The following is a 17,967-nucleotide window of genomic DNA, read 5'->3' as shown; positions in this document are numbered from 1 at the left end:
GGTGCCAGCAGCTAACAAGGAGAGTGTGTATCTTTGGAGCAAAGAGAGTTTTTTTTGACTGCCCAATGAGACATGTTTTGGACTGTTTTGGAATAATGGGCCATTACATCATTGGCATGGCACCTTAATGAAGACAATGGTGCTAATGTGGAGTGGTAAATATACCTGACAGGAATAACTTGTTAGGAAACTCACAGGAGGCATTTTTGACCCATTTGTGAAACATTTGGCTAATGATACATAAACCTTTTCTGAAGAAGTAAATGATGCGTGAAGGAATATCTTAATAGAGGATATCAACAAGATTTTTGAGAAATACCTGGAATATGACATGCTGAAGTGTTTTTGTCACAAAAGTATTGTAAGGACACAGACATGGTCATCGCCCAGGCTAAGATAACTCAAATGAGCAGAGCGCATGTGAGCTGTCAATGTCAGCTAACCGTTTTAATTAAAAATGTCCTGAGAGGAGCGAAATCCAATGACTGAGCGTCTATCAGCGCTGTGCTCCGGGCCGTTCTATATTAAAAACACAGCAAGGCCACTTAAAGAACATATGAACTGAACAAAATAAATTAAAGATCCCATGAATAGAGTAAAATAGTAAAATGAATAGAACTGCTGTTCTCAACTTCAACCTGCACAATAATCCAGCATGACAGATCTTCTGAACAGCTTGGCATCAAAGAAGCACAATTCAAAAGGCTCCCTTTGTGAAAATGTAATTGATTGTTTTGCTTTGTTTACACTGGTTGTTACTTATCTCACGCCAACTGGAGGTCATAGTTTGCCTACCAAACGAACTCCGCTGTGTTTTTCCCGTGAAAAGACACATGGTAACAACATGAAAAATTGTAGATGTAGAGCTGGAGGAGGAGAAGAGAGAAGAAGGAGAGGATGGACTGATTGAAGGGAGAGAGAAAGAGGAGGAGTGATATGGGTGTGCTGACTCACTCTGACCCTTCTCCCTGCTTCACCAGCAGCATCATGGGTATTTATATATTGGCGTAGGCTGTTCAACCCCCTTATATAAGCCCTTAAACACATACACACACACACACATACGCGGGGAGGTGCCCAAGGTGAATGGTATGTTTTGTTCACATTATTGACTTTCTTCGTCTTTCGCTCTCTTTTTTTATTACTCTTCTCCTTGTCTTCCTCCTGTTTCATCAGCTTCTCCTTTGAGCCGTTCACCCCCATTCAGCAGGACGTTTCCTCTTCGCTGAGACCGTAGGAAGAGCAAGACACAGAAACAGGAGCAGTAGTCTGGCTCGCGCATATCACACGCTGTTTAAACTCTGTGCCAGGTCTGCCAGGCCGTGGTCGTGGAAAACATCTGATGGAGATGTTTTGTAGTCACTCATTGAACCAGTCAATGGGAGAATCAAATTGTCATCTATTGTATCAGTTATCAAGCAAACAGTTTATCATGTCAGTCAGAAAGTACGCTACACACATGTGCAATAGTGCAGCAGTAGCGTCCTGATTTTCCAAGCTGGGAAAATCCTCCCACAATATTTAGACCCCTTTTGGGAACATTATGGGGACATGCTTTAGGACCACTACAGCTATAGATTAATAAATATGACTGTCCACAAAATCTGGGACATCACTGCACAGCGTGTCATTGTGTCTCACATGCACACACACACACATATTGGCAACTCATTAGAGGAAACGGCTACGAACAACATGAGTGTTCTGCCAATATTTTATAAACAGAATATACTGGAAGAGAGGGGAAAGGACAGGAAACAGAGATGGTAGAAAAGACAGGAGAGAGAAAGAGATAAGATGGGAAAAAGGGAGAACAGGAAATGAAAGGGAAGAGGAGAATAGAAGAAGAATATAATGAAAAGACTTTCAAAATAGTCCACAGCATTATTTGTATATATAAATCACCATTTTGTTAATGTTAAACCCTGAATTTTAAGTCCGTATGTTTACTGAAAGAGGTAGGTACTGTCTGTTTGCGTCTTATGTCCAACCAACAGTCCAAAACCCGACGACTCTTCATTTACTGTCATAAATGACAGAGAAAAGCAGCAAGTCACCCCAACAATCACGTGACATCATTACGTGACTGTTGAGGTGAGATTAGGGTGGCGCTTCAAAGAGCTGAAGCTTGCTGTAACAGGTTTCAGGTGGGAGTCAGTGTGTGAGTTTCTGTGTGTGAGACGGAAGTTGTTCTGCTAATGAGGTGCGGTGGATTTAAGATGCTTACAAGTGTATCTGCTCTACTCGGATGAAGAAGATTTAAAAATGTCCTTGCTTACTGCTTATATGATGAAATTTCATTATTTAAATTCCAATACTGCATGTGGTTGTTTGGCTTACATCACTTATTTTTTACATTAGGATGAGAGAACCGAAGCAGTTTGTGAATTAAATGAGCTAACATTTCTTTCATCATATATGTGATCAGTCACTTCAGAAAATAGTAAAATAAATAAATAAATGCACTTTATAATTTAGCCAACAATCAATCCAAAAATACACTATCATCAATTACAAAGGAATGCAGGAAACCCTCACATTTAAAAGCTGAGGGCTCTCAGGTAAAATGAGAGCATTGCAGGTTTACTGCTGCATGCAAATATGTGAAATGAAAAGGAGGGAATCATGTGGAGACCTGGCGTGACTGTACATGCAGTGACACGCTCTGTCCTGGGAAAAAGGTTCCTGAAAATCATTGCTATTGGGACCAGGTGAGAACGTGTCAACACATGCGTCGCAGTAACACAGGTCACAAAATTAACGGGGGAGAGATGGTAGTGGGAGAGCTTCAGTGACGTATCGGAGAAGCTGGTTTTACATGTACAAACAACATCAACACAAAAACTAACTAAGGGGAGGAAGGATTCCTCAGGGGTGCTAACTTCAGCCTGTAGTGTAATGTGATGCCCAGCCAGTGTTACAGGTATACAGGCAGACTGCATGGCTGCTTACCTCTGCTGTGACCTAAGCCCTGGTCGCAGCCACAGTGATGCAACAGACTGATGAGAGAGGGGAGAGATAGAAACAAGCAATTTTAAAAAAATAAAAAGGAAGACAGAGAAAGAAATGGCGCAGAGAGAAAGACATAGATAAGCTGGAACTGGGCTGCTTGTGTGTGCTTGCAGTTTCCATGGATATTTAATATATACAATAAATAATGAAGCCACGTAGGCAGGGTGCCAGCTGCACCAGAGTGAGACTGAGACCAGCACATGGAGGGCACCAAGAGGGCAAAGGAGGGAGAGGAGGAGGATGATGAGGAGTAGGGTTTTGTGAGGTATACAGGCAGGAAATAATTACAGAGTCTGGGAAGACACCATTGCATTCAGACAACAAAACAAGAATTTTGGAGTTCCATCTGTTGAATGGTAACAAAATGATTGATGCTTCTTCCAGGGACCAACTGAGATCATTAATAGAGGTGCAAAAATAATTGTTCGTTCAATACGAAATCTATTATTGACTGGCAGATGAGGCTGCGGATTGGGGAAGTCTTTGGGAAGAGTCTGCCATGGCTTTCAGCTTCAGTAGACCACCTGGAAGCCTTATGAGATACAATGCAGGGGAGACAGGAAGAGGGCATGGTGAACTTTACAAATGTCATATTAAACGTAGTTGGCAACATGGCAATGCACTGTCGCTTCATAGCAAGAGGGTTCCAGGTTTGAATCCCGGTCTGGGCCCTTCTGTGTGGAATTTGCATGTTCTCCCTGTGCCTGCGTGGGTTTTCTCTGGGTTCTCCAGCTTCCTCCCACAATACCAAAAACATGCACATTAGGTTAATTGGCTACTCTTCATTGCCCCTAGGTGTGAGTGTGAGAGTGTGTGGTTGTCTGTCTTTGTGTGTTGGCCCTGCGATTGACTGGCGAACAGTCCAGGATGTACCCCACCTCTCGCCCGTAGTCAGCTGGGATAGGCTCCAGCCCCCCGCGACCCTGACAGATGAGCGGTATAGAAAATGGATGGATGGATGGACATCTCTTTTGTATAAAGAAAAGTTTTCAGACCAACAGCTAGTCAAACATCTGCCTCCGCAGTACAGTGATCTCAGACCTCTGTAAGCTTGACAAGTTGATCTGGCTCTGTGATTAGGTTACGCCACCTGCTTTTTATAAATATATATATATATAATATATATTTATATTCCATCACTGTATACAAGTGTGTGGTGTCACATGAATGCATGTGTGAAAGGAGAAGTGAGGTGATTGTTTGGGTGGATGGAGTCAGAATAGATGAATAGCTGGGTGTTTGCTTAAAGGGGAAGTGGAGGGCACACTTGATTTGTGGCGTGTATATTTTTGTAAAGAGGTATTGGTTTTTTGGTTTGTTTTTTTTTTTTTTGGCCCAAGGGTCATATCATTGGTTAGCGTTCAGTTCTATTTTAGGGCCAGGTGTGCGTGCGTGCGCGTGTGTGTGTGTTGGTTATGGATTTGGCAGTTGCAATACTCAAAAAGAGCAGTTGCCTTGAAGCAATATGTGCACACAGCTTTCACCATTTCTATCTCTACCTCTGGCTCTCCACCCTCTACACTCTGTGTATTCAATCTGTAATATCATTGGAATGAGTGGGTGGACTGTGTGTGTGTGAGATATCATCTCAGTGAGTGGGTGGTGTGACCAAAAAGAGGATATTGCGTGGGAGTGAAGCACTATTGAGGTGCACATCGTTTGTGGGTCTGTATGTGTTGGAGAGAGAGTCTTTGTATTAATTATAACCTCTCTGATCAGTGCATGTTGGACAATAGAATACAATACAATTAGATACAGTGTGACAGAATGGCAGGTCTCCAAATATGTTAATGGGCCGGTTGAGACCACTGACTGTGAAGATATCTGATCTGATCACTGATAGTATCAGTGTATTATACAAAAGTGCAGAGGGAAAATCAGTGTGCTGTTATTCAGATCTGTGGGCGCCCTCCATGCCTTTGAGACCTTCCCTTACCATGACTGATGTTATGCAAATACTTAAAAGTAGTACGTAGTAGCACAGATTGTGCCGCTGTGCATCAAATATATCTATGTAATACAGCAGTCACAGTCCCAACTGGTACCTTATTTGCCGTGATAGACACTGCAGTTTCCACTGTAAGTATCAGGTTAATTGCCAAGTATAATTCAAATGTTAAGGCTCGACATCAAGAACCGAGACACAGAAGAAAGAGTAAAATCGCTAGTAACCACAGCCGTAGGATACATGTAGCAACATATTGCTCTCTCAGATGTATTGGAGTGGTTGACAACTACACTGAAGTGGTGTATAACAATAAAGAACTTAACAATAAAGACCTTTGTGCCCAAAATGTTTTAGATATTGCATGTTATACTTGCTCTTGCTGTTTCCGTAAGTCCGAGGGGACATTTTCAGATATAATTTGTTTGACCAGCAAATCCAGAAGTTAAAGATGTTCAGTTTATTCTCACATTCAAACAGGGAAATGTAACAAATCTGAAACCACAGAATATTTAATATTTCTCGTCTTGAGAAATTACTTAAATGATGAATTAAAGTTCATTTTAAACTAATCTATTAACTAAGTCATTGTTGTAACTCTACTCACCATTAGTGGAGTTACAATTTATCCACATTGGTTTTACAAAATTTCATAAGCCTGCAGTAGAGCAAGAAAATGCAAATAAGCTTTATTATTTTTAGTAGTCGCTCTATAACCTGTCTTGGCTGCTGCTATCATCAACATCTCTGTTATTCAGTGCATTTACAGCACTGCTCTGTATCACTCAGATATACTCACTGTGTAAATATACTCTGGGGCGCAATCATAAGGACTGTGTGTGTGTGTGTTCGATTGGGAGATATATTTAGCCTTCCTGTTCGTCTTGCCTGTCAGTAGAGCTGACATTGATCAGGGTGGAAATGACAGGCTCGCTGTGCATCGAAGTCTTCACATGTTTCTGCACCGCTGATTGCTACCAGCCTGAAAAGTGGAGCCATGTTCCGCTTCTCGTCTCATTTAGATTCTGATTGTACAGACGCTCTTTGATCCTTCATGTGTGTTTATGTGTGTGCGTGTTCTTCAAATATGTGCCTGGAGAGAGAGAGAGAGAGGAAAAAAAACAATCTTGAAATTGATGTAAATGCAGATTTTTCAGTTCTGTTGACAGCAAACTTTGTGCACATGGGAAATCGGTTAATCAGAAGATATAAATATGAGGTTACATTGTGCATTACATTGTAGGCATTTAGAGGGTCCTCTTATCCAGAGTAGCTGACAATGAGTCAACAGTGAGGGAGTGACAATAAGAGTGTGTGGGTGGTAAGACAGAAGCACAATCCCTCTGTACATTTATCACTGCTAAAGCTTTTCATAGGTTAAGTGAATGCTGTTTCTGATGGCCAAATAATTGAGCTTTCATCAACCCTCCAGCTCAAAATCATAAATAATTTTTGCTTAAACTTAACTTTTGCAATTTGCCAATTTAAAGTTCTTTCTTAGTCAGCTGTGACCATGAGGAACCTCGCGCCTCATTTTGTGCGACTCGTTCACACCAGATACATTTAACTCACTCTGTTCCGATGAAAAGAGTGGGATTCCTTTAAATACTGTAAGAAAAAATCAGTTTTTCTCACTTAAACATACCTTGCAAATACACAGTTTAAAATGTACTTACAGCTATTAGCTCATCACTCACCACGGTTATAAAGAAACCATTTTGGCTACCCTGGAAGGGGTCATTCAGGAACAACTAAGAAATGGCTGAAATGTTACATGTGCTTACTGGGCAAAGGTAAAGAAAGAATTAGAGCATTTTTTTTCTTTGATTACCAAATGACATTATATTTTGTGTACAGTGTGTGAAATGCGTTTTAACCTAAGCCAGCGTTTTTCTGTGTCTTTCTCTCTCCACAGTGTGTTGTTTCGTGGTTCACAAACGTTGCCATGAGTTCGTCACTTTCTCCTGTCCGGGTGCTGATAAAGGACCTGCATCAGATGTGAGTACAGACAAATGAATCATTTAAAATCACATGCCTGCGTACGGTGTGAGCTCGAGTGTGAGCAGCGAAAGGCATATGGAAGACGAGAGAGACAGCGCAGAGACGAGCCCCCGTCACCTGTCAACACCAGTGTTACGGTTGAGCTGCCTCCAGTTTTTTTTCTCTCTCTCTCTTTCCTCTTCCTGTCTTGACAGTTTTACTGTACCGTCACACACACTCCACAAGGAATTCTCAAGTGTTTACATTTGATAGGACCAATACTGCAGAAATTAAATATAAACTGCAACACCCAAAGCCACCCAGTACGACCGATACTGGCCAGTGGGAAATGTCGACTTCCCCTGTGAAAGGGAAGAACATGCTGTTCATGATGGGGAATAGGAGGGGGTTTTTGGAAGCCTTTTGCACATTTATAACACTGCATGTCATTTGTCACTGGCAAATTAAATAAAATAGATGCTTTAATTCATATAAACAAATGAGACTGTGGTTGAGATGGTAAGAGATGATGCTATGATATTTAGTTCTTATTCAAAGGCTTCTGTTGCTGCGACTCACGGGGGATGTAATAAGAACATTCTGCTTTGTATTATCTTAACCCCAAATGATCTTTAACGTGATGCAGCAAGCCAAAAGAAAGAAACATCAAACCGATAAAATAAATTATGTTAAAGCAACTGTAATCAATATTTTTATGTTAGCAATTGATTTTTTGACCTGACTCAGCAGTTCCTTCATGAAACACAACAGCTAATGTCTTTTCCCCCTCTCACTGGGATCATTTTCAGCAGCAGGCAGTTAAAATGTCCTGGTAGATCCCAAACAGCAGACTGACACAGTTAGCAACAAGCTGGTGACCACAGTGGAACATTTAGCAGTTAAAGAGCCAGATATTTCCCTCTGGGCTTGGTGGAGTTCACCATATAGAAATCTCCATGAAGAAAACATTTTACTCCCTAAAATTTTACACCCCTGGTTCATGAAGTAGCAGCAGTCTTTCTGTAGCTGCTGTCTTGTCCATTCCTGTGAGTCTTGTTTGATCTGTTAGGTTCAATTCCTTAAATGACTGACTCTGATGTTCCCCTCTGTGGTGTTGTGTTCCAGTGCTCTGTATAAGCCATATCCCAGTTCATATCAGTTGACATCAAATGAAACAAATGTGCGCCATTTTATGCACATACAGAGTATTGTTGGTGGTTAGAAGTCGTGCCTGTTCTTAAGATATTAATTCTCATCCAACATTGTCTTCACCTCTCGTTTTGAAGTGCTGCTTTTATTATAATCTCATCCACTGTCACAAGGAGCTGAGAAATAACCTTTTCTCTGATTTCTATTGTTCTCTAATCTGTCCTATCAGGCGTACAAAATTAGTTGCCTTCACTTTTCTGAAGAGCACTCTCAGGTTGCCATCTAAAACCCCGGGGTCTCTAACTTCCTCAGCCATGTCCTCACCTCCCTCTGGAGTGCTCTTTCAGTCTGACAAGTACCTTTAGTGAGCCGCCTCCAGAGGACACGCTGTTTGGCTTCCTGTGGAGTGCTCTGTATAGCTGAGAAGTCTCTACAGCCTTTTCTCTCATTTTATTATGCGTATTTCTAACAACTATCTCACCTCTTTTTTGTCTTCTTTCACCTGACTGCTTCATTTTCACTCTTTCTTAGCGCTGTTTGAGTGCTGGATAGCTTCCATTTTAGTTGGGGACATAAACTGCCAGGGTTGGGTACCTAAATACACCTTAAAGTTTTTCTAAAATCTTTTTTTTTTTCCATTATCCGCAGGCTCTTAGAAAGTCTATAGGAGCCCTTCAAAATAAAACCTTAAAGAAAGTATTTTGTAAATGATGTGTTCTATTGTGCTTTTTCTTTTTTTTTTAATCTTTAAAATAGTTAATGTTAGTTGAGGCAAAGCATGAAGTCTAATTTGCATTAGCTCATGAGCAGCTGTGTCACAGTGACTGGCTCGTCCGCAGCTTCGTGGCTCATAACATTTAACCGTATTCCTGTAGGTGTACAGTGCAGCCATCGCAGCCTGACGTATTCTGATTCTACTCCTTCCAACTTCTTCCTCTGATGTTTTTCTCGTCCTCCTATAGTGTTGACAATTTTATTTAGATTTAATGTTAATTAGTGTGATTTTTACAGATTTTTAATATTCATTTCCCAATAGTGAGTTCACTTCCTGTACAATTTATCTCCATCTTTCCTTGCAGTCTTCTTCACTGCCTTTTGTGGGCACATTGCTCACTTTCTTTTGTGTCATTGCTGTTGATCAGTGGACTAACATAACATGACATCAGGTGAATTACACATTCTGAGCAAGTCCTCATTTCCAGGTATCTCTGATGTGGACATGATGAGTGCAAAGTCAGGACGTCTTATAGAGTCACAAGGGCACATTAATACACTAGGCTGAAAAGTAGCTGAATTCCCAAGATTACTCCTTTACCTCCTTAAAAACTTTTTCAAAGGCCTTTTACTTGATTTATTATTATTATTATTTTTTTTTTATTTTATTTTATTTTTTTTTGAACTAGCAGACAACCTGTTTCTTCTTTGGTCACCTCAAGTCTCCATGTATCTGCCGCCTTGTCTTTTTCTAGCTCTGTGTTTCTATATTTGGCATACATTTAACTCTCCTCTCCCTGTCTCTCTCTCTCCACCGTCCCTCCCTCCCTCTTTCTCTAGCTATTCTGTACATCCTCTATTTAAATGCCACACCACCTGGGGTGTCCCCTGCTCTTAATTATGGGGCCTCACAACCCCCACGATGTCATTTTCTTAATGAGTTCATGGTCTTATGACCTCAGTTCCTGCACAGCGGGAACGGAGCGTATCTCTACTCCAAACTACATGCCTATTTAAATATGAGAGAAAAAAAGAAAGGCAGGCAGCCTGCTCTGAGGAGGCTCACAATGCTCAGACTTTTAACACTGGTCATGTAAGTTCTTGAATATAAGGAAGTTTTGTCATATACCTACGCAGGACAGGAAAAAAAAAGAGGGATTTGATCGATTCTCTGGAGAAGTCAGGGAATATGACAGACACGTTCCCCTCATTAATGATCAAATAATATTATTTGCTCGTGCAAGTACTCATGGAACATTATAGAACAGCTGGGGGAAGATTTTCTAGTAATGGTGTCAGATTTGCATTGCTTGGCAAATGTTTTCACCCACACACATCTACATAGAAATGGCTTTATGAACTTGAGACACTGAGAACATTTTCAGTTAGATTGCAGTCATTTTGGCTTGATCATGCAACATATTTAGGCCTCCTCAACAGTTTCATCTGTCAAATAGTTAATTACAACAATGAATGGGTAGGCCGAGTCGTGCTGTTTAAGATTCAGCATTTCCTTTGTGCTGCCAAAGGAAACCAAAGCTGTGTTTTTCTCCCCCTCTGGTGTGCTTTTTTCCTCAAGATTATAGAAATCTTCATTGGGTTCCATTTTTCTCTGTTTCTAAGAGAAAACGATCATGAATATTCAGATGATCGCAGAGGCACATTATTGTTTGTAGGACATTTTCAGTACACTAAAGTGCCACCATTTAATGTCCAAACTCAGACGTAAGGCTCTGTAATAAGTAATACAAATTATTTAGAAATTCAAAATATTCCCGGTGCCAGTATTGTCAGTGTAGAGCTGAAATAATCAACAGCAATAAATTATCACATTAAAGGGGGCAGCAAATTCAAAAAATAAAATACAGTAAGCTGAATATTTCTGGGTTTTGTCTGAAAAATCAAGAAGATATGGTGTTTTCATTGAAACGGTTACAATTTTCTGACCTTTCATACTCCAAAGTCCAATAAACAAGCTATAGAGTAGGTTGGTCAAGGTTAAAATAATCATTAGTTACAGACATGTTTCAGTGCTATAACAGGATTCATCTAAATCAGAATAATGAGAATAATCACTCCTCAGGCACTGACCAATGCTATGCATTTCTCTGAATCCTTTCTGTGTCTCATGCACGAAGGAACAGCAAAGCTGCAGATGTTTTTAAAGGACATCATGTAGATGCAGCTGTAAGCACAACGCACTAGACAGAAAGAACATTTATTCTGTGTATTCAGTGATGTTGTCTGCAGCAGTCAGCCCACCACTCTCGTTTTACCTCCTGCCAGTCCCTCTCTTCCTCTCTCTGTCAGCTATGTATGTTTAAAAGAAGAAGTCAATTATAGATCTGGGTTAATAGAATGGGTTCCCTGTGGGAGAGGTCGAGGGATGAGATCCTCTAATGAAACCTACATTTCATACCCACAGCCCGCTAATGGTATAGAACTTGGTGTGTGTGCGTGTGTGTGTATGTGTGTACAACTAGCTTGACTGCAAAATGCAGAAGACAAAAATACACTTATCTTGGTGTTATAGGATATATTAGGATATACTGGTTACCTAGTTGTCATGAGATTCCTGGAATGCCATGGAATTTTGAATATAGTTTCTAGACAGATATCTCAAGTCAAGCTAAGCCAATTCTTCAAGTCTTCAGCCAACAACATCCTTTGCCTCTAAAAACACTTTAACAAGGAACAAATGAAGGATCCCTCAGAAAGAGCAATAGTGGAAGAATCCCTCTTCCAGAAAGGACAGACATACATTACATTACATTAGGTATTGACTTGATTTCGCAGGAAGAATTTTACAACACACACCTGAGTTTTAGTTCCTCTTCTCTCGTGAGATTCCTCTGCATCCCCCCACACACATGTCCATGTGCATTTTGTTTCTTCCCATACATGTTTCTGCACACACACACAAACAAACACAGTCTGTATGGAGTAATAACATATGAGAACATAACAACACATGTTGTCATTTGCAGGTATTGATTTTGTTTATGTTCAGTTTACCGCAGAAACAGGTTGGTAATGACTTCTGCCCCACAGAGTCTCTCTCAGCATGTGAGAGGCAGGTTTCTCCCTGGACAGTCTGTCACCGGGCTAACACCCACAAACACACTCCACAGCTATGGGCGATATATATAGCACAGTGTATAGTTCACCTAATCTGCATGTCTTTGGGCGGCGAGAAGGAAAACAAACACGGAACGAAACAAACTGCAGTGTGGACAACTGTTCCGCTGTTACAAGTGTGAAACATTCACCTTTCTGCAAAAATATTTTACACCATATTTCATACATTTAGTGAGAACATTCTGAATGCGCTGTCGTTTCAAAAGCTGATCTCAGTTTACATTTCATGCACGGATGTGACACCGCAGGTCCCTTTCACACATGTTAATGAGATTTTTGGAGTGCAGAGCATTTTCTCTTTTTATTCGTCCTTTGGAGCACAACTGGGAGTCTCTGTGCCACTAATTAAGACTTTTCATTCCTGTTCCTGTCATATCAGAGAAAGCAGGAGAACGTTTTGCATCTTTTTAAAAATATAGGCGAGATTTGCGGCGTTTAAGCACAAATATATGTGTGTGTGTGTGTGTATGCGTATTCCTGTAGTTGTGGAGACAAAAATGTGTTTACACAGTCGCGTTGTGAGAACCCGCCTCACTCATGGGGTCAAAATGCAAGTCCTCACAACATAAATCATTAGATATTAGGGTGAAGACTTGCTTTAAGGTTAGGCTGAGGTTAGGGTTAGGTTAAGGTAAGTTAGGATTAGGCAAGTAATGTTTATTATTATTAAGCCTCCAGGAAATGAGTGTTAGTCTGTGTGTGTGTGTGTGTGTGTGTGTGTAAAATTGCCGAACCTTTCTTCTTTATCTTTTATCAAATTGCAGAACAGATTAAGTGAATCTTCAAAACCTTGATGTCAGAATTATTAAATTATTAAAGTCAACACTGACAGTTGTGAGTAATTAAGATATTTCTACATTCTAAACTTGTGGAAATCTTTCTCTAAAAGTGAAAAACTTTTCATGATTTTTTTTAATTAAATGGAGGTGTTTTACTGTGACATAATGGCAGGATGACAGGATGACAGGTGTGTCTTTCTTTTTGCATGCTAAAACAACTGATTTTTATTTTTATATTTTCTTTCGGTGGAGGGGGTGTTTGAATGCACAAGGTAGCCTATGAGACAGGAGGAGGAGGGCTGACAAAGTGATGGATTAGCATATGCAGGGGAGGAATTACATGGAGGGTGTGATGATAAAACCACCAGGCTCAGCCCTCTCCTCATTCCCTTACTCTGTATTTATCACTCATCCATTCTTCAATGCTCCCGTGATGCCATTATTCTGCTTTTTTTCCCACCAACGATTGCTTTGGATACATTCCCCTATCAAGCCCTTTGAATAGTCTCTCACACAGAAACTCTTTAACATTCCCAGAGGAGGAATTACAGTCCTGAGGGGGATAAACGCAATGGCGGTGCATTTTATTGATTGGGATGGAAAGCTACAGCAACCTCTGCAACATTACATCTTACTTTTTTGTTGAGCCTGTGCACAACTGGCTAAACATACATTTTTTTTATAAGGCAGTTAAGGAGCTAATGCACCAAAAAACTGGACAAATACAGTCAGTGTTTCACATCAGACACATGCAAGATAAAGCTGGCAAAATATATTAGCTGTTTTTGTTAGTTTTTGTCTCTATTCAGATTAACCGTGCCTTCTTTTCATAAAGCTGGTCAATATTAAAACAAAAAGCTGCATTATACGTAAGAGTAAGTAAGTAACTTAATTTTTCTGCTAAAATTTAAACATGACTTTATCTGTCACCATTTCTAGCTGAGTGGGCTATGGTTTTTTTTTTTTTTTGTTTTTTAAACAATAAAGACAAGAACTCCCATGATCCCACAGGACTCACATCTTTATTATGTTTTGATTGAGAGACCCCTAGTGGCAGAAAATACATTTAGAGAGCAATCCACGAATAGCATCTGGTTATGCGAGAACCAGCAGTTTTATGGTAATGCTTGCCACTGTTGAAATGTCAGAAAGTCAGTAAAACTAGAGAGGAGTGAGTGGAACGAGGAAAAAAAAAGTCATAACAGTGGCTGCGAGCTAGGACTCAGTGTGCTGTCAACCTGCCTGTCACACAGCATCATGAATGACATGACAGGCTCTCTGTGTGTGTGTGTGTGTCTTTGTGTGCTGACTGATGTTGTTGGCAGGGAAAATAATGGACATCAGTGCATTTAAAATAAAACAAAAGAGAGAGTAAGCGAAAGGACAATGACAAAAAAAATAAATAAAATAAAGCAGTTAAAACAGTACATGTGTTATCACTGAGTAATGGGTAGTCACTGCTCTGGCATCGTGTGCTGATGTTATGAGAGGATTTTCAGTTTTCAGACTCCCAGTAACACAACATATGCCACCAAATCCGCTCATTTGTCCAGCAGCACCACCACACCGTACCATCTGCTTTTCATTAGTGGGGTCTCGGTGAGTGAAATCAAGTGAAGCAAGAGGCTGAAACTGTTGGGAAATTGGCAACATACAGGCAGGAGAAAGAAAATGTCAAGTGCACACAAACAATGGTGTGAAAGGATAATAATAAGAAACACTTTTGTAAGGAAACAAAGTCTATTTATGCACCACCTTTCAGACATCACATCACAATATTTTTTAGTTACAAAGAAAAAAGCAGTCAGGGAGTTCACAGTTATGCTGCTCTGCTGCTAAATCACACACAGCCGTCACAGCTAACCTGAGTCGGCTTGTTTACGTCTTTATCGATCATGCAGTGTGAAAGAATTATTATATGACAGAATTATTATGTAATAATTATTAACAATTTTATCTGTCTTTGTCTTGTGTGTGTAACATCATGTGAATGGAAATGTCAGTCAGTCCTCCACTTTCATCCAGACTGGAAAATCTCATTAAGGAGTGAATAGATTACCATAAAGTTCTGTACGTATCTTCATATTTCCCAGAGGATGAATCCTGCTGACTTTGGTGATCCCCCTGACTTTACCTTTAGCACCACCATGAGGTTGATGTTCTTTGTATTTGGTGAAATGTCTCAGCAGCAGGGATTTCACACTGTTACGAATACGCTGCTTTTACGTGGAAACTTAAACACATTTCTCTTCACTGCAGTAAAACCAGTTGAGGGTAGTAGCTCCCATGCATCAGAATCTGCACTGCAGGGAGAATATTTCCTCACTGACTCCAGTTTGTGTAAAGTGTTTTCTAAAAATCAAGTATTTTTCTTCATTCTACAGCAATCTTCTGTCTATTTCTTGTCTGGACACAGAGGCACTGTTTCCTGAAACAAGTTCAGACTCACTCAGGTTTTTAGCATTTAATTATTGACAGAAATTACTTCACAAAGGTGATGATTCAGATTCAATGGCTCTTTAACAAACTTCATGCAGATACCACATTACTATTACTATTTTCTTTCCTTCATTTCTCCTCCTTTTCTGATTAATCCCTGAATTTTGGAGACGTTTGCGTAGAAGCTGGCGGCCTCGCTCATCAGCCGTCATATCGCTTCCCGTCTGCTGTTGCTCATCGCTGGAGCTTCAGCAGCACAGTGTTCCCTTGTTTTTCAGGGGAACAAAAACAAGCCTGAGTTGGTCTTGTCCTTGAGAAACACAAGAACCTGCAGAGAAACAAACACACGCAGATGCACACGCACAAATGCAAACCCATACACAGTTGTGCAAAGAATCCCACACACCTACTCACAGGCAGCCACACACACACACACACACACACTTCTGAAGACACCTTGGGGAAGCTGGGTATAATTCAGGCAGCCTAAATTAAACATTATTTTCCAGGACAGGTGTGGAGGAGAGGAAGAAATCAATCAACTCCTTTTTCTTTCTCCTCATGAGGTGGCAAGACATGGACACACACACACCAAACACTTGTGGTTGCTAAATCGTTTGATTTACAGAAAAAAAAAACCCAAAAACTTTGGCATTAAGCATTAAACATTTATACATTTGTTGCCATCAAAGCACCTTAGATTTGAAGAGATCACGTGGAAATTTGACTCCTATACTGAAGTACAATGAAGCATCACCGCTTCACAACCACCTCCAACACAACCGTGTGTGTGTGTGTGTGTGTGCCAACCATTGAAACTACAGTGCAGGTGTGTATGCCCACTGAGCCATAGCTGCAGTTGTCGCTCACACACACACACACACATGCATCAGACAGAAATAGTCTGTGTTTCTGTCCTAGTTATGCTTTCATTATGAATACTCATAAAAGGGGAATTGGAGTCAAATTTTGCTTTTATTACCTTTAGCATCAAACAGAAAATAGTGCTGGTAATTTTTGGGGGGTTTTTAGATTGTCTGGAAGGTGTTGTGGATTATTTACAGTAACCTAACCATAAAGAACAACCTACCAAACCACATAACATATACTGTGTGTGTGTGTGTGTGTGTGTAGATTGATATGATCTCATGCTTACCTCCTGTGGCTTTGCTCTTGTTTAAGTTCAATGCCTCTTTGACAAACTTCATGCAACGTTAGCTCCTAACTTCTATATATATATATATATATATTTGTTACTTTTTATATTTACAGCACACAAACAGTGTGTTAAACGGAAAATACAGGAAAACGTGACTTAATATTTATTCGACTGATTCATTCTTCCTTCTTCCCTTCCAGGACCCGAGGTCAAAGCATAAGTTTAAGATCCACACGTACTCCAGCCCGACCTTCTGCGACCACTGTGGCTCCCTGCTGTACGGCCTCATACACCAGGGCATGAGATGTGACCGTATGTACTCATGCCTGAGTGATTTTCATGGATCATGCTGCCATTAGCACACGTTTACTCTATCATCTTATATTCCTTTTAGCTGGTTTGATGTAAAAAAAAATAAAACAAAACAAGTGACTCTGAGCCAGTCATCACTGATACTTACCCTTATGTCAGTAATAACACCAGTTCTCTCAGCTGGAGCACATATTTTAACATGTACAATAAATTTCTATTAGATTATTATTTAAGGAACAGTTCATCTTTTGTTCTTAAATTACTCACAATTGTATCATCTTTAAAAATAGTCTCATATATCCTTATAAAACTAATTGTACCTCATGTTGACCTCAGTATATTGTGTGTGTGTGCACGTGTGTGTGTGTGTTTTCCAGACTGTATGATGAACATCCATAAGCGCTGTGTGGCCAATGTGCCGAGCCTGTGTGGGACAGACCACACTGAGAGGAGAGGTCGCCTCCAGATCAGCGCTGAGATCAAGACTAACGTACTCACTGTTACCAGTAAGTGTACTTCAGACACGCACACACAAACTCACACTTCCCACGGCTTGTAGTCAGGTTCGACACCAGTGGTCTGTCTCCCTCTGCTGGTAGACCTACAGACATGCAGGATGGATGCACCAGAGATATGAGACCAGAAAGTTTTAGTTTATTCTGTAAGAATTTCTACTTGACATGCACTTTGATTACACATGAATATAACGTGCCAATACATAAATCAACACAGTTTGTCTGATAGCTAATTAACAGAAATAATAACTATACTCTTTTGGGGCTGATTAAAGTGTCTGCTAACGTCTGCATTGAGATGTCATCTTTTTCTAGTCCAAAACACTTTGTTGGCACAGAAATGTAATGACCAAATGTTCCATTCCTATTATTTTTTCATTTGCATTTCCATCTGAGTGTAGTAATTGAACAAATATGGCATGTAAGATATATTTTCCTGTAAATGAGATTCATTTGCATGGTTTTTCATTCAAGACTGAATGATGTGTTACTTCACTATGTGTCCAGCCAGCAAGCGAAAAGACAGGAGTCAGATCCATTTACACAGTGTGTCACACACATTCACCCACAGAAACATTCACCCACAGAAACAGTTTTCTTTTAGGCAAATATCTCTACAAATAGAGATTAGGTTGCACATCCGACTAAGGGCCTTCATCATGAGTATTTAGCAGTTTGGTGGCCTGAGAGATAAAGTAATTATTCAGCCTCATCCTGTCAGACGTGGCCTTTAGTTGTCTAAATCCCTGCATGGAGGTTAAAAGCTCAACCTGTCTGTACACAGGATGAAATTTCTCCACTGAAAATGTGTCTGAGTTGTTTTGA

The 17,967-nt window shown here is 40.3% G+C and overlaps 1 protein-coding gene across 3 annotated transcripts in view; it reads left to right on the top strand.

Moving 5' to 3' along the window:
* Positions 1–17,967, top strand: part of prkcbb (protein kinase C, beta b) — a 90,596-nt gene that overhangs the window by 22,699 nt on the left and 49,930 nt on the right. For all 3 annotated transcript variants that reach the window (XM_046414537.1, XM_046414535.1, XM_046414536.1), the window contains exons 4-6: positions 6,873–6,955; positions 16,516–16,627; positions 17,005–17,133. In XM_046414537.1, coding sequence (XP_046270493.1) covers positions 6,873–6,955; positions 16,516–16,627; positions 17,005–17,133 — 324 coding nt within the window. The remainder of the gene's footprint in view (positions 1–6,872; positions 6,956–16,515; positions 16,628–17,004; positions 17,134–17,967) is intronic.

The sequence above is a fragment of the Scatophagus argus genome, chromosome 16, assembly GCF_020382885.2.
Source record: "Scatophagus argus isolate fScaArg1 chromosome 16, fScaArg1.pri, whole genome shotgun sequence".
NCBI lineage: Eukaryota > Metazoa > Chordata > Actinopteri > Scatophagidae > Scatophagus > Scatophagus argus.
Note: the sequence above shows the minus strand (reverse complement) of the source record. Positions and strands in the feature narration are given on the sequence as shown.